Source organism: Salvelinus alpinus, chromosome 23, assembly GCF_045679555.1.
Source record: "Salvelinus alpinus chromosome 23, SLU_Salpinus.1, whole genome shotgun sequence".
In the NCBI taxonomy this organism is placed as follows: domain Eukaryota; kingdom Metazoa; phylum Chordata; class Actinopteri; order Salmoniformes; family Salmonidae; genus Salvelinus; species Salvelinus alpinus.
This window is the reverse complement of record NC_092108.1, coordinates 6,659,547-6,677,621: the sequence shown is the minus strand read 5'-3', so window position 1 is coordinate 6,677,621 and position 18,075 is coordinate 6,659,547. Positions and strand designations below refer to the sequence as shown.

The following is an 18,075-nucleotide window of genomic DNA, read 5'->3' as shown; positions in this document are numbered from 1 at the left end:
AACCAGAGGGAAAAAACTCTAGACCACCTTTACTCCACACACAGAGGTGCATACAGAGCTCTCCCTCGCCCTCAAATTGGCAAATCTGACCATAAATCTATCCCTCTGATTCCTGCTTACAAGCAAAAACTAAAGCAGGAATTACCAGTGACTCGCTCAATACGGAAGTGGTCAGATGACGCGGATGCTACGCTACAGGACTGTTTTGCAAGCACACACTGGAAAATGTTCCGGGATTCATCCAATGGCATTGAGGCGCAACAACATCCTCAACATTGGGTCCCCTCAGGGGTGCATACTTAGTCCACTCCTGTACGTCCTGTTCACACACCACTGCGTGGCCAAGCACGACTCCAACACCATAATTATGTTTGCTGACGACACAACAGTGGTAGGCCTGATCACCGACAACGATGAGACAGACTATAAGGAGTAGTGTGGTGCCAGGACAACAACCTCTCCCGAAATGTGAGCAAGACTAAAGGAGCTGATCGTGGACAACAGGAAAAGGAGGGCCTAACTGCCCCTCATTAACATTGACGAGGCTGTAGTGGAGCGGGTCGAGAGTTTCAAGTTCCTCGGTGTCCACATCACCAACAAACTATCATGGTCCAAACAAACCAAGACAGTCGTGAATATGGCGCGACAACACCTAACCCTCAGTCTCCTGAGGGGGAAAAGGGTCTCCAGATCCACAAAAAGTTCCACAGCTCCACCACCGAGAGCATCCTGACCGGTTGCATCACCGCTTGACATAGCAACTTCTCGGCATCCGAACGCAAGGCGCTACAGAGGGTAGTGCGTACAGCCCAGTACATCACTGGGGTCAAGCTTCCTGCCATCCAGGACCTCTATACCAGTCGGTATCAGAGGAAGGCCCAAACAATTGTCAGACTCCAGTCACCCAAGTCATAGGCTGTTCTCTATGCTACCGCACGGCAAGCGGTAGCGGAGCATTAAGTCTATGTCCAAAAGGCTCCTTAACAGCTTCTACCCGCAAGCCATAAGGCTGCTGAACAATTAATCTCTCAAACTCTGTCAGGTTGGATAGGGAGCGTTGCTGCACAGCTATTTTCACGTCTCTCCATAGATCGGCTTCCTATTTCGCAACAAAGCATCCTTCACTCATGCTGCCAAACATACCCTCGTAAAACTGACCATCCTACCAATCCTTGACTTCGGCGATGTCATTTACAAAATAGCCTCCAACACTCTACTCAACAAATTGGATGCAAATTGGATGCAGTCTGAAATCAGACAAAAAGTAGGTTTGACTGGTCTGAGAATAGCAATATCGGCAGGCCAGGCATATGGCCAATATGCTGTGATAATGTATTAGGCCTACTGCTCAAACCTCATTCCTACAGAGCTGATTTTAATAAATTAAAATTGTTTAAAAAAAATTTAAGTCACGTTGAAAAAAAAATAATCTGAGCGGTAGATCATGTGGTTTGCTTTTTTGACTGCGAAAGTGATCTTGACTCAGAAAAGGTTGGTGACCACTTGATTCAGAGTAAACTAGACTCACGTTGCTTAGTGCTGATGCTGTTACAGTGTCAGTGTAAGAAATTAGTAAAATCCTTTTTGGGGTGTTTTTCTTTTTAAACACCTGTGGTGTAAAGCCTAATTTGCAAATTTCCCAGGGTGCCTTTTTCTTTTCAAGTGAATTGTAGAGTGACCACCCATGGCTGTGTTTGTTAGTTACAGAGACATGCTTATTGAATTATTTCCCTTTAAAGGCATGTGGTTATCACCAAGTGAGTGTATCTAGGCAAATACTATCATTACAATTAAACTCTATGAGAATACATTAGATACATCATAAGACCTTACTTTGATGGCCTAGTCTTACCCTAATACAGTGGTGTTACAAAACTCCTGGTTTACAGGCCACATCTGGCCTGCAAGTCTCATTATGCTGGCTGGCAAAGTGATGTGTAATTATTTTTGGGAATCCAGCCAGGGTTATCCAACAGTTGAGATTTTTATTCAACCTGCATTCAGAATGACTAAAAGGATTAAGAACTCTGGTAAAGGAGACTACCTCAACCATTTAAATGGGAACAACCATTTCAGCAATGGGTGCAATCAAATCAAATCAAATGTATTTATATAGCCCTTCGTACATCAGCTGATATCTCAAAGTGCTGTACAGAAACCCAGCCTAAAACCCCAAACAGCAAGCAATGTAGGTGTAGAAGCACGGTGGCTAGGAAAATAATAAATCTAACTAACTGATTGGATTAGTTTAGACAAAAATATGTTATTTATCTTTGTGTAGAAAAAGATTAATCAATCCATCAATATACATTCAAAACAATGATATTAAAAACAATCCTAAAACATTTACTTGCAGTAGAGCATGCTGGGAAATATGATAATCATGGGCGTTGTTCTGATGGGACTGTTTAACTCTCCAAAGTGTACAACAATATATCTGGCTACTAACACCAACACTGGGGTTTATTTTACACCACTGAATGTTAATTTCACCCTTACAGAATGAATTTAACTCCTGAATCAACACTACAAAATAACACTGAAAAATAAACACTGGCCAATTTGCTGTGGACTTATACAGGCACAGTCACAGGTACAGCGGTCCCATTTGGAGAACAGCTGTGGAGGGTTTTATGATCCACAGGTTCTTCATTATGCATCTATGGAGCTATAAAATGATCTACTGAATCTGTAATGTTTTCTATCTCTGTAAACCTTTGGGAATCTCCTGATGAAACAATGACCAGGATATTTCATAGGACATTAATGTTTGCTGGGGGGGGGACAGACGGATGGGACGGGGGACGGGGGGGGACGGGGAGTTCCCTGGCTGTCCACCAAAGATGGAGGTCAAATTTAAATCTGGGCCTGCATCCCAAATAGCACCCATTTCCGATATAGTGCACTACTTTTGACCAGGGCCGTATGTATTGTAATGAATAGGGTGCCGTTTGGAATGTAACTCTGATAATTACAGGGATGTTAGCCGTGTATTCAGGCCCTGGCCCAGCGCTCATTAGAATGCAAAACAGAGCATTCTGCTCATAAAACATGAATCGACCCTAAAAGGATTTTAATTAAAATATTAAACACAAAATGTTTGATTCAGGGTAGCATGTAAATCATGCTATATGTGGAGCCCTTACCAGAGCTAGCTAAAAGCTCACTTTTATCATAATGTATTCACATCAGGTAGTTGACCATATACCTGTGACCGTCAAAAAAGAAAAGGAAACATTTGAGTCAATGAGGGATACAAAGTAAATTGAAAGCAGGTGCTTCCCCACAGGTGTGGTTAATTAAGAATTTAACATCCTTAGGGTCATGTATAAAAAATGCCCAGTTGACCATTATTTTGGCTACCACGGAAAGAAGAGCTCTCAATGACTTTGAAAGAGGTCTCGTTGGAGCATAGGGGGTTTATATGTGTTAAGTATGTCGCAAGTCACGACTTCACAGGAGAGCCGTTGATACGTATAAAATATTTTTTTTAATCAAAATGCGTTTTCTGGCAGAAATGCCTTGAACATGTGAACTTTCATGTGCCTTAATAACTAACTCATATGCCATCTGTAAATACGAATAAAATTGTTAAATTACGAGCCTTGTTGGTTAACCCACAAAAAAAGGTAGCAACCGTCCGACTAGCCACGATTGCTTTAGATAATGAGTGAGCTGGGCATGCCGAGAGAGGAGTTCGGGTTGGTTTGCCAAAGAAGTTTGTCAGTCTGTGTTGGTAATCCTGTCGAACTCGGCTTTTTAAAAAATGTATAAGTGTGGCTCTCCACTTTCTGGAGAATCAAGTTTGGAAATCAGTGGAAGTATGATGGCTAAAGAGATGGAGGAAACACCTGTCTCTGGATTACTTCTTCAAACTAAGGGCAACTGTGGCATGGCATTACTGACAGGGAGACGTCTCTAATGCATGATGATATAACGTTATACAGGTCAGATATTACTCGTTTTCTAATTTTGACAGAAAGTGGTTTTCGTTTCAAGCTAAAGTGTACTGTTAGCTAGCTAGCTAACGTTAGCTGGCTGGCTCCCTAGCCGTTATTATTCGTTTCCCAGAACCTTGTGCTGTTCAAGTTAGAGCCTAATGTTAGGTAGCTAACATTTAACATGGTTGGTTAGCTCCCAGCACTTTTGTTTAACTAGCTAACATTGGCTGGCTGGCTCGTTAGCTAACGTTACGTGACGTGTGTACAACACCCGTTGAATATGGCTAGTGTCAGTAAACGTCTGCAAAAAAAAGTGTAATGAAATTGTTGCCATCAGAGTTTGTTAGGCTGTTTTCATGTTATCCAGAGGTAAACTAATCATCGGCCAGAGCGTCCAGTGTGCGCTTCAAGAGCGAAGCGAGATGGGTGAGGCTTAGGGTGAGGGATGAGGGGTGGGTGAGGGTTGAGGGATGGGTGGGGCTTAGGGTGGGGGATGGGTGGGGCTTAGGGTGAGGGATGGGTGGGGGATGTGTGGGGCTTAGGGTGAGGGATGGGTGGGGCTTAGGGTGAGGGATGGGTGGGGCTTAGGATGAGGGATGGGTGGGGCTTAGGGTGAGGTATGAGGGATGGGTGGGGCTTAGGTTGAGGGATGAGGGGTGGGTGGGGTTGAGGGATGGGTGGGGCTTAGGGTGGGGGATGGGTGGGGCTTAGGGTGAGGGATGGGTGGGGCTTAGGGTGGGGGATGGGTGGGGCTTAGAATGAGGGATGGGTGGGGCTTAGAATGAGGGATGGGTGGGGCTTAGGGTGAGGTATGAGGGATGGGTGGGGCTTAGGTTGAGGGATGAGGGGTGGGTGGGGTTGAGGGATGGGTGGGGCTTAGGGTGGGGGATGGGTGGGGCTTAGGGTGAGGGATGGGTGGGGCTTAGGGTGGGGGATGGGTGGGGCTTAGGGTGAGGGATGGGTGGGGCTTAGGGTGAGGCATGAGGGATGGGTGGGGCTTAGGGTGAGGTATGAGGGATGGGTGGGCCTTAGGTTGAGGGATGGGTGGGGCTTAGGGTGAGGGATGGGTGGGGTTTAGGATGAGGGATGGGTGGGGCTTAGGGTGAGGGATGGGTAGGGCTTAGGGTGAAGGATGAGGGATGGGTGGGGGGTGGGGTGAGGGATGGGGGATGGGTGGGGCTTAGGGTGAGGGATGAGGGATGGGTGGGGGTGAGGGATGGGTGGGGCTTAGGATGAGGGATGGGTAGGGCTTAGGGTGAAGGATGAGGGATGGGTGGGGCTTAGGATGAGGGATGGGTGGGGCTTAGGGTGAGGGATGGGTGGGGCTTAGGGTGAGGGGTGGGTGGGGCTTAGGGTGAGGGGTGGGTGGGGCTTAGGGTGAGGGATGAGGGATGGGTTGGGCTTAGGGTGAGGGATGAGGGATGGGTAGGGCTTAGGGTGAGGGATGAGGGATGGGTAGGGCTTAGGGTGAGGGATGAGGGATGGGTGGGGTTTAGGGTGAAGGATGAGGGATGGGTGGGGCTTAGGATGAGGGATGGGTAGGGCTTAGGGTGAGGGATGAGGGATGGGTGGGGCTTAGGGTGAGGGATGGGTGGGGCTTAGGGTGAGGGATGGGTGGGGCTTAGGGTGAGGGATGGGTGGGGCTTAGGGTGAGGGATAGGTGGGGCTTAGGGTGAGGGATGAGGGATGGGTAAGGCTTAGGGTGAGGGATGAGGGATGGGTAGGGCTTAGGGTGAGGGTGTGAACGATGCTGAATGGGTGTCGACAAGAGCTCTTCACTAGATCGCAAAACAGGCGATTTTCTTGTTGATTCAAAGCAGAATTACTTTCCCATTGTTCCTCAAATGCAGTGTATGTTATACCATTTTTTAGCTCTGAGTCTCTACTTTCATATAATGTAAAAAACACCATTTCAAATGTTGATACATAAGAACGAATCCAGGTGGTGAGTCACGAGTTACAAACGAAGCATTTGTGTTTAGTGAGTCCGCCAGATCAGAGGCATTAGGGATGACCAGGGATGTTCTCTTGATAAGTGTGTGAATTGGGCAATTTTTCTGTCAAAATGTAATGAGTACTTTTGGGTGTCAGGAAAAATGCATGGAATAAGAAGTACATTATTTTATTTAGGAATGTAGTGAAGTAAAATTAAAATAGTAAACTACAGATACCCCCAAAAACTACTTAAGTAGTACTTTTTAAAGTATTTAAGTACTTTACACCTTTATGTGTGTGTTTGCGCCTGCGTGCATGTCTCAGTCACCAGATCTCTACCCAATTGAACACTTATGGGAGATTCTGAGACAGCGTTTTTCACCACCATCAAGAAAACACCAAATTATGGAATTTCTCAGGGACGAATGGTGTCGCATCCCTCCAATAGAGGGGATTTGGAAAAAGGGGGAGAACTCGATATGTTGTTTTGAAACAGTTTGGTTACTAGCTAGCTACCTTTTGAGTTTGGCTCCCACGGCGCGGTTGGAATCAGTTCTCGTACTGCTGCTTTCTGCTTTTGGCGGCAGCGTAACCAAGTGGCTTTAGAGTGGAGGGGCGGCAGCGTAGCCTAGTGGGTAGAGTGGAGGGGCGGCAGCGTAGCCTAGTGGTTAGAGTGGAGGGGCGGCAGCGTAGCCTAGTGGTTAGAGTGGAGGGGCGGCAGCGTAGCCTACTGGCTAGAGTGTTGGCCTAGTAACCGAAAGGTTGCAAGATCAAATCCCTGAGCTGACAAGGTAAAAATCTGTCGTTCTGCCGCTGAACAAGGCAATTAACCCACTGTCCCTAGGCCGTCATTGAAAAAAATAATTTGTTCACAACTGAATTTCCTAGTTAAATAAAGGTTAAATAGATAGATATGTTTTTAGAGCCATATCCATGCAATGCTTAGAGAAGATACCATGTCAAGTGTTAGTGACGTGCTGTTGTTGCAGGTTCTAAAGCCTATTATTTTGAAGTGTTGCCGTAGGCCACCAAGAGCGAACAGTCAGTATCTAAATAATATTTGTGAAATGCTTGATAGCGTATGTGCTGGAAACCGAGAGGTCTACTTTATTGGGGACCTGAATATTGACTGCTTTTCATCAAGTTGTCCGCTCAAGAGGAAGCTTCTTACTGTAACCGGTGTCTGTAATCTGGTTCATGTTATTAATCAACCTACCAGGGTGTTTACAAACACTACAGGAACAAGATCATCACATGTATCGATCACATTTTTACTAATGCTGTAGAACTTTGTTCCAAATTGTTTGCATAGTCAACTTACACACAGCTTTGACACACACACTTACCCCACCAGACATGCCACCAGAGGTCTTTTAACAGTGCTCAAATCCAGAACAAATTGAAGAAAGAGTACAGTATTATATGGAGCCATTATTGCATGAAACTCCCTTCCATCTCATATTGCTCAAATCAGCAGCAAACCTTGTTAAAAAAAAACACCTCATGGCACAATGCCTCTTGCCTATTTGACCTAGATACACACCTGATTGTCGAACATCTCATTCCAAGATCATGGGCATTAATATGTTGGTCCCCCCTTTTGCTGCTATAACAGCCTCCATTCTTCTGGGAAGTTTTTCCACTAGATGTTGGAACATTGCTGCGGGGACTTGCTTCCATTCAGCCACAAGAGCATTAGTGAGGTTCGACACAGATCCCTGACCATTTCGAATCCCACCGTACCTTCTCTGCTGTGCAATCCGGTTTCCGAGCTCACGGGTGCACCTCATCCACGCTCAAGGTCCTAAACGATATCATAACCTCCATCGATAAGAGACAGTACTGTGCAGCTGTCTTCATCGACCTGGCCAAGGCTTTCGACTCTGTCAATCACCGTATTCTTATTGGCAGACTCAATAGCCTTGGTTTCTCAAATGACTGCCTCTCCTGATTCACCAACTACTTCTCTGATAGAGTTCAGTGTGTCAAAACGGAGGGCCTGTTGTCTGCACCTCTGGCAGTCTCAATGGGGGTATCACAGGGTTCAATTCTCGGGCCGACTCTTTTCTCTGTATATATCAACGATGTCGCTCTTGCTGCTGGTGATTCCCTGATCCACCTCTACGCAGACGACACCATTCTGTATACATCTGGCCCTTCTTTGGACACTGTGTTAACTAACCTCCAAACGAGCTTCAATGCCATACAACACTCCTTCTGTGGCCTCCAACTGCTCTTAGACGCTAGCAAAACCAAATGCATGCTTTTCAACCGTTCGCTTCCCGCACCCGCCCGCCCGACTAGCATCACTACTCTGAACGGTTCTGACCTAGAATATGTGGACAACTACAAATACCTAAGTGTCTGGCTAGACTGTAAACTCTCCTTCCAGACTCATATCAAACATCTCCAATCCAAAATCAAATCTAGATCAAATCTAGATCAAATCAAATCGGCTTTCTATTTCGCAACAAAGCCACCTTCACTCACGCCGCCAAACTTACCCTAGTAAAACTGACTATCCTACCGATCCTCGACTTCGGCGATGTCATTTACAAAATAGCTTCCAATACTCTACTCAGAAAATTGGATGCAGTCTATCACAGTGCCATCCGTTTTGTTACCAAAGCTCCTTATACCACCCACCACTGCGACCTGTATGCTCTAGTCGTTATTTATTGCCATACCACCTCATGCCATTTGCACACACTGTATATAGACTTCCTTTTTTTTCTATTGTGTTATTGATTGTACGCTTGTTTATTCCATGTAACTCTGTGTTGTTGTTTCTGTCGCACTGCTTTGCTTTATCTTGGCCAGGTCGCAGTTGTAAATGAGAACTTGTTCTCAACTAGCTTACCTGGTTAAATAAAGGTGAAATAAAAAAATGTTGGGTGATAAGGCCTTGCTCGCAGTTGGCGTTCCAATGAATCCCAAAGGTGCTTGATAGGGTTGAGGTCAGGGCTCTGTGCAGGCCAGTCAAGTTCTTCCACACCGATCTCGACAAACCATTTCTGTATGAACCTCACTTTGTGCACGGGGGCATTGTCATGCTGAAACAGGAAAGGGTCTTCCCCAAACTGTTGCCACAAAGTTGGAAGCACAGAATCGTCTAGAATTTCTTTGTATGCTGTAGCGTTAAGATTTCCCTTCACTGGAACTAAGCGGTCTAACCTGAACCATGAAAAACAGCCCCAGACAATTTTTCCTCCACCAAATTTCAAAGAAGCTCCCAATGAACATTTATTGTGATGACGTTGCTTCAAGAGGCAGTTTGGAACTCGGTCGTGTGTGTCGCAATCGAGGACAGACGATTTTTATGCGCTACATGCTTCAGCACTTGGCGGTCCTGTTCTGTGAGCTTGAGTGGCCTACCACTTCGGCTGAGCTGTTGTTGCTTCTAGATGTTTCCACTTCCCATTAACAGCACTTACAGTTGACCGGGGCAGCTCTAGCAGGGCAGAAATTTGATGAACTGACGTGTTGGAAAGGTGGCATCCTATGACTGAGCTCATCAGTAAGGCCATTCTACTGTCAACGTTTGTCTATGGAGATTGCATGTCTGTGTGCTTGGTTTCATACACTTGTCAGCAACGGGGGTGGCTGAAATAGCTGAATCCACTGATTTTAAAAGGTGTCCGCATACTTTTGGCCATATTGTGTGTATATGTATTGATATGCAGGCTATGTGTGCCATTTTAAAATGTATGTAGTTCTGTCCTTGAGATGTTCTATATTATGTCATGTTTTGTGTGGAACCCAGAAAGAGTCGCTGCTACCTTCACAACAGCTAATGGGGACCCTAATAAAATACCTAGAATCTATGCCAAGGCTCATTGAAGCTGTTCTGGCGGCTCGTGGCGGCCCAGCGCCTTAGTAAGAAACTTTATTTTGGTGTTTTGTAGATTGGAGCAGCCTGACCACAGCCAAACCAAATACAATGAAACAAACTAACTTTGCTCCTAGATCCGTTTAAAGCATTCACAAATACTTTGGCACACAATACAAGATTTCTTGGTACAGGTCTCTCTATAGTAAAATAGATCTATGATCTCAATGGAATATAACTTTTTTAAATAAAAACGAATTAACCATCTCTCTTACCTGCCCTGCACCTTGATGTCAGAGATGGCGTAGAAGTATCTGGACAGGTTGTTTTCATCCACCATGGTGGCCCCGGTGGCCGGTTTCAGAAGCCGTATCCTCAGGTCCGTCACCGTGAAGAAGTCCCGCAGATTCCTGGTGGTGTCCAGTTGACCGTACAGCGATGCCATGTTGTGCAGCCGCGGTCCGGCGAACAGCGCGAACCGATCCTTGATCTCGAAACGGACGGTTTTATCGTACTTCCACACGTAGCCTCGGGAGTAGTCCTCGGTGCAGATGATGTCGAGGAGGGTTCGCTGGGTCAGCTCGTTCACCGCCTTGGGCTCCATGGTGAAGGCGTCGAGGCAGTCGGTAGCGTAGAACTGGTAAGGGATCCAGGTTTTACCGTAGTCTAGCGATTTCTCCAGAAGCATCTGCTCAGGGCGGCCGGACTCGAAGGTGAGGATGATGTCGTCCGTCAGCTCGATAGTTTTGTTCCAGGACAGCGTGATGTTGACCTCCAGGGGTTTGGGGAACGTATTCCATGAACTGGATTGCCAGAAGGTTGTGGGGTTGCGACCTTCAAAGTCGAACATGAGCTCCGGAGGATGGGCTAGTTCATCTGTGGAGGCGTCACACTCGTTGTTGCACATGTAAGGGTTTTCCTGTGAGAAACAGACGTCAAAGAGTGAAGAAATACCAGGGTTCATTCAGCATCATTATGAGACATTATAATGGCGTCGTAAGGGCCCACTCTGCCTATGACAAGTCTTGCAATGTATTGTAACTGCATCATAATGCATTATAACTATTGACTAGGATAAAGTACAACTGGGAAGAACAACTGCATAATAATCTTCCACTTGACTAACCATCTTCATCCTGTACACTATGCATCCTGTACACTGTGTATCCTGTACACTGTGTATCCTGTACACTATGCATCCTGTACACTGTGTATCCTGTACACTGTGTATCCTGTACACTATGCATCCTGTACACTGTGTATCCTGTACACTGTGTATCCTGTACACTGTGTATCCTGTACACTGTGTATCCTGTACACTGTGTATCCTGTACACTATGTATCCTGTACACTATGTATCCTGTACACTGTGCATCCTGTACACTATGCATCCTGTACACTGTGTATCCTGTACACTGTGCATCCTGTACACTGTGTATCCTGTACACTATGTATCCTGTACACTGTGCATCCTGTGCATCCTGTACACTGTGCATCCTGTACACTGTGTATCCTGTACACTATGTATCCTGTACACTGTGTATCCTGTACACTATGTATCCTGTACACTATGTATCCTGTACACTGTGTATCCTGTACACTATGTATCCTGTACACTGTGTATCCTGTACACTGTGTATCCTGTACACTGTGTATCCTGTACACTATGCATCCTGTACACTATGCATCCTGTACACTATGCATCCTGTACACTATGCATCCTGTACACTGTGTATCCTGTACACTGTGTATCCTGTACACTGTGTATCCTGTACACTGTACATCATGTACACTGTATCCTGTACACTGTGTATCCTGTACACTGTGTATCCTGTACACTGTGCATCCTGTACACTGTGCATCCTGTACACTGTGCATCCTGTACACTGTGCATCCTGTACACTGTGCATCCTGTACACTGTGTATCCTGTATACTGTGCATCCTGTACACTGTGCATCCTGTACACTGTGTATCCTGTACACTATGTATCCTGTACACTATACATCCTGTACACTGTGCATCCTGTACACTGTGCATCCTGTACACTGTGCATCCTGTACACTGTGCATCCTGTACACTGTGTATCCTGTACACTGTGTATCCTGTACACTGTGCATCCTGTACACGGTGTATCCTGTATACTGTGCATCCTGCACACTGTGTATCCTGTACACGGTGTATCCTGTACACTGTGCATCATGTACACTGTGCATCATGTACACTGTGCATCATGTACACTGTGTATCCTGTACACTGTGCATCCTGTACACTGTGTATCCTGTACACTGTGTATCCTGTACACTGTGTATCCTGTACACTGTGTATCCTGTACACTGTGCATCCTGTACACTGTGCATCCTGTACACTGTGCATCCTGTATACTGTGCATCCTGTACACGGTCTTTTCACCACCCCTCTCCTCTACTAACAATGTCACCTACTACTAGTAGAGAGATAATTCATCTGTCCATAATTACGTTGGGAATCTGTTGTCTGACGTCTTTTCACCTCCGTCCTCTACTCCTGTATTCCCCACCACTCATTCTCCCCAGTATGTCTCCGGTCTCATCTACTCTACCAACCACATTGACTGTGTGATGGATATTCCTGCTGTTCCTATAATATAGATGGGAGCGGAATCCTCAATGACTACCTCTTATGAAACACATAGCTGAGAAACATACATATTTCATGGGCCTTCATCTGCACAGCACTGCCTGCACCACCGAGACTCAGCACGACTCTGTGTGTGTGTGTGTGTGTGTGTGTGTGTGTGTGTGTGTGTGTGTGTGTGTGTGTGTGTTCTTTGTGTGCGTATGAGTGTTTGAGAATGAGAGTGCATTAAACACACTCACATTGACATTCATCTCACCTCTACCTACTCTGTATAACAATGGGGCCAGCCACAGATGAGACTTTGATTCAATATAAAACATTCGTTAGCCTGTAATAATTTCAGAGTACTAATGTTGGCTTTTTTTAAATGTAAAAAGTACTTAGCACTTGAAATAGCAGTATGATTATGAGGTTGTGATACAGCCAAACACATACAAACCAGACGTCATGTTTAACTGAAAGGGAATGCTTGATCTGATGTTCACATTCATGCTTCGTAAAACAGCAGGTGTAGACTAACGGTGAAATGATTACTGACGGGTCCTTTTCCAACAATGCAGAGTTGAAGATACAAATACATATGACATAGAAATACTGACACAAGAAATAAATACACAGCGAATAATCAATAACAATAAGTAAAAAAATAACATGGATATATACAGAGAGTACCAGGTAATAACATGGTTATATACAGTGAGTACCAGGTAATAACATGGTTATATACAGGGAGTACCAGGTAATAACATGGCTATATACAGGGAGTACCAGGTAATAACATGGTTATATACAGGGAGTACCAGGTAATAACATGGTTATATACAGGGAGTACCAGGTAATAACATGGTTATATACAGGGAGTACCAGGTAATAACATGGTTATATACAGTGAGTACCAGGTAATAACATGGTTATATACAGGGAGTACCAGGTAATAACATGGTTATATACAGGAAGTACCAGGTAATAACATGGTTATATACAGGGAGTACCAGGTAATAACATGGCTATATACAGTGAGTACCAGGTAATAACATGGCTATATACAGTGAGTACCAGGTAATAACATGGTTATATACAGGGAGTACCAGGTAATAACATGGTTATATACAGTGAGTACCAGGTAATAACATGGTTATATACAGTGAGTACCAGGTAATAACATGGTTATATACAGGAAGTACCAGGTAATAACATGGTTATATACAGGAAGTACCAGGTAATAACATGGTTATATACAGGGAGTACCAGGTAATAACATGGCTATATACAGAGTACCAGGTAATAACATGGCTATATACAGGGAGTACCAGGTAATAACATGGCTATATACAGGGAGTGCCAGGTAATAACATGGCTATATACAGGAAGTGCCAGGTAATAACATGGCTATATACAGGAAGTGCCAGGTAATAACATGGCTATATACAGTGAGTACCAGGTAATAACATGGCTATATACAGGGAGTACCAGGTAATAACATGGCTATATACAGGGTGTACCAGGTAATAACATGGTTATATACAGTGAGTACCAGGTAATAACATGGTTATATACAGGAAGTACCAGGTAATAACATGGTTATATACAGGGAGTACCAGGTAATAACATGGCTATATACAGAGTACCAGGTAATAACATGGCTATATACAGAGTACCATGTAATAACATGGCTATATACAGGGAGTACCAGGTAATAACATGGCTATATACAGGGTGTACCAGGTAATAACATGGCTATATACAGGGAGTACCAGGTAATAACATGGCTATATACAGGGAGTACCAGGTAATAACATGGATATATACAGGGTGTACCAGGTAATAACATGGCTATATACAGGGTGTACCAGGTAATAACATGGCTATATACAGGGTGTACCAGGTAATAACATGGCTATATACAGGGTGTACCAGGTAATAACATGGCTATATACAGGGTGTACCAGGTAATAACATGGCTATATACAGGGAGTACCAGGTAATAACATGGCTATATACAGGGTGTACCAGGTAATACCATGGCTATATACAGAGAGTACCAGGTAATAACATGGCTATATACAGGGTGTACCAGGTAATAACATGGCTATATACAGAGTACCAGGTAATAACATGGCTATATACAGGGTGTACCAGGTAATAACATGGCTATATACAGTGAGTACCAGGTAATAACATGGTTATATACAGAGAGTACCAGGTAATAACATGGCTATATACAGGGTGTACCAGGTAATAACATGGCTATATACAGGGTGTACCAGGTAATAACATGGCTATATACAGGGAGTACCAGGTAATAACATGGCTATATACAGGGTGTACCAGGTAATAACATGGCTATATACAGAGTACCAGGTAATAACATGGCTATATACAGGGTGTACCAGGTAATAACATGGCTATATACAGTGAGTACCAGGTAATAACATGGCTATATACAGGGAGTACCAGGTAATAACATGGCTATATACAGAGAGTACCAGGTAATAACATGGCTATATACAGGGTGTACCAGGTAATAACATGGCTATATACAGGGTGTACCAGGTAATAACATGGCTATATACAGGGTGTACCAGGTAATAACATGGCTATATACAGGGTGTACCAGGTAATAACATGGCTATATACAGGGTGTACCAGGTAATAACATGGCTATATACAGGGAGTACCAGGTAATAACATGGCTATATACAGGGTGTACCAGGTAATAACATGGCTATATACAGGGTGTACCAGGTAATAACATGGCTATATACAGGGAGTACCAGGTAATAACATGGCTATATACAGGGAGTACCAGGTAATAACATGGCTATATACAGAGTACCAGGTAATAACATGGCTATATACAGGGTGTACCAGGTAATAACATGGCTATATACAGTGAGTACCAGGTAATAACATGGTTATATACAGAGAGTACCAGGTAATAACATGGCTATATACAGGGTGTACCAGGTAATAACATGGCTATATACAGGGTGTACCAGGTAATAACATGGCTATATACAGGGAGTACCAGGTAATAACATGGCTATATACAGAGTACCAGGTAATAACATGGCTATATACAGGGTGTACCAGGTAATAACATGGCTATATACAGTGAGTACCAGGTAATAACATGGTTATATACGGAGAGTACCAGGTAATAACATGGCTATATACAGGGAGTACCAGGTAATAACATGGCTATATACAGAGAGTACCAGGTAATAACATGGCTATATACAGAGTACCAGGTAATAACATGGCTATATACAGAGTACCAGGTAATAACATGGCTATATACAGAGTACCAGGTAATAACATGGCTATATACAGAGTACCAGGTAATAACATGGCTATATACAGAGTACCAGGTAATAACATGGTTATATACAGGGTGTACCAGTACCGAGTCGATGTTTAGGGGTACGTTATTGAGGTAGCAATCTGCACATAGGTACAGGTAAAGTGACTAGGCAACAGGATAGATAGTAGACTGAGCTGTAGCAATACCATATGTGGAGCAGTGGTGATAGTGTGTGTGTGTGTGTGTGTGTGGACATGTTTAACTATTCTTGTGGGGACCAGAAATTTGACCAACTGTGGGATATTATTTTGGTCCTCACAAGGTCAAATACTATTTCTAAGGGGTTAAGGCTAGAATTAGTATTAGGATTAGAATTACTGTAGGGTGAGGGTTAGGGGTTGGATTATGGTTAGGTTTTTGGGTTAAGGTTAGGGTAAGAGTACGGTTTATGGGTTAGGGAGATAAGATTTTGAATGGGACTGAATTGTTTGTTCCCACAAGGTTAGCTGTCGAAATCAAATAACATTTGATTGGTCACATACACATTTTTGTGAGTGTGTGGGTAGAGTCCAGTGTGTGTGTGAGTGTGTGGGTAGAGTCCAGTGTGTGCATAGAGTCAGTGCAAGAGAGTTAGTTTCAAAAAAGGGTAAATGCAGGTTGTCCGTGTAGCCATTTGATTAGCTATTTAGCAGTCTTATGGCTTGGGGTTAGAAGCTGTTCAGGGTCCTGTTGGTTCCAGACTTCGGAACCACTTAGCGTGCAGTAGCAGAGAGAACAAGACTCCAGCCTCCGTGATGACGGTCAGCGTGGAGGATGAATTGTTAACCACCGCTACCATTTAAGGGCAGCCAGGAAGTCCAGTATCCAGTTGGACCCTGAACAGCGTCTAAATAGACGGTTATTAACCAAATAACTATAGACTTTTTCCCCCTTTTTTTTTTACTCATCAACATATACTGCTGCTACTGTTTATTATTTATCCTGTTGCTTAGTCACTTTATTCCTAGTTATATGTACAGTTGAAGTCGGAAGTTTACATACACCTTAGCCAAGTACATTTAAACTCAGTTTTTCACAATTCCTGACATTTAATCCTAGTAAAAATTCCCTGTCGTAGGTCAGTTAGGATCACCACTTTATTTTAAGAAGGTGAAATGTCAGAATAATAGTAGAGATTTATTTATTTCAGCTTTTATTTATTTCATCTTGTTTCCAATAGGTCAGAAGTTTACATACACTCAATTAGTATTTGGTAGCATTGCCTTTAAATTGTTTAACTTGGGTCAAATGTTTCAGGTAGCCTTCCACAAGCTTCCCACAATAAGTTGGGTGAATTTTGGCCCATTCCTCCTGACAGAGCTGGTGTAACTGAGTCAGGTTTGTAGGCCTCCTTGCTTGCACACAATTGTTCAGTTCTGCCCACAAACGTTCTATAGGATTGAGGTCAGGGCTTTGTGATTGCCGCTCCAATACCTTGACTTTGTTGTACTTAAGCCATTTTGCCATAACTTTTGAAGTATGCTTGGGGTCATTATCCATTTGGAAGACCCATTTGAAACCAAGCTTTAACATCCTTAAGACTGATGTCTTAAGATGTTGCTTCAATATATCCACATCATTTTCCTTCCTCATGATTTGGAATTGTGAAAAACTGAGTATAAATGTATTTGCCTAAGCTTCCGACTTCAACTGTATATATTATATTATAGCACACAAATAATTATACCTACCTCGGCCTAAACATCGACACCCCAGGTTACTTCCACAAGGCTGTAAACGATCAAAGAGGCAAGGCAAATTGGGCCTTCTATTCCTTCAAAAGGAACATAAAAAAATCAATATCCCAATTAAGATATGGCTAAAAACACTTCAATCAATTATCAAACCCATTGCTCTATGTGGTTGTGAGGTCTGGAGTCACCAACCAATCATTCACAAATTAGGACAAACACCCAATCGAGACTCAGCTAGCAATAAAGCAAGAAATATACTATGTGTACAATGGAAAATCCCAAACAATGCATGTCAAGCAGAATTATGACTATACCCGCTAAGTATCAAAATCCAGAAAAGAGCTGTTAAATTCTACAACCACGTAAAGGGAAGCGATGCCCACACATTCCACCACAAAGACCTCACCTACAGAGAGATGAACCTAGAGAAGAGTACCCTCAGCCAGCCGGTCCAGCCAGCCGGTTCTGGGGCTCTGTTCACAAACACAAACAGACCCCACAGAGCCCCAGGACAGAAACAGATTTGGACACAACTAAATTATGAGAAAGCAAAAAGACAACTATTTGACACACTAGAAAGAATCAACCAAAAAACCAGCTCAAATTCCAACGTTATCTGTCCCTAAACAGAGAGTACACAGTGAGAGTACACAGACCTGACCACTGTGACTGACCCTAAATTAAGAAAATGAGCACAGCCTTGCTATTCAGAGATG

At 43.8% G+C, this 18,075-nt stretch overlaps 1 protein-coding gene across 1 annotated transcript in view; it reads right to left on the bottom strand.

Moving 5' to 3' along the window:
• LOC139550119 (netrin-G1-like) overlaps positions 1 to 18,075 on the bottom strand; it is a 166,106-nt gene that overhangs the window by 111,859 nt on the left and 36,172 nt on the right. Inside the window, exon 2 of the mRNA XM_071360761.1 lies at positions 9,981 to 10,624. Within this exon, the coding sequence (XP_071216862.1) occupies positions 9,981 to 10,624 (644 nt within the window). The remainder of the gene's footprint in view (positions 1 to 9,980; positions 10,625 to 18,075) is intronic.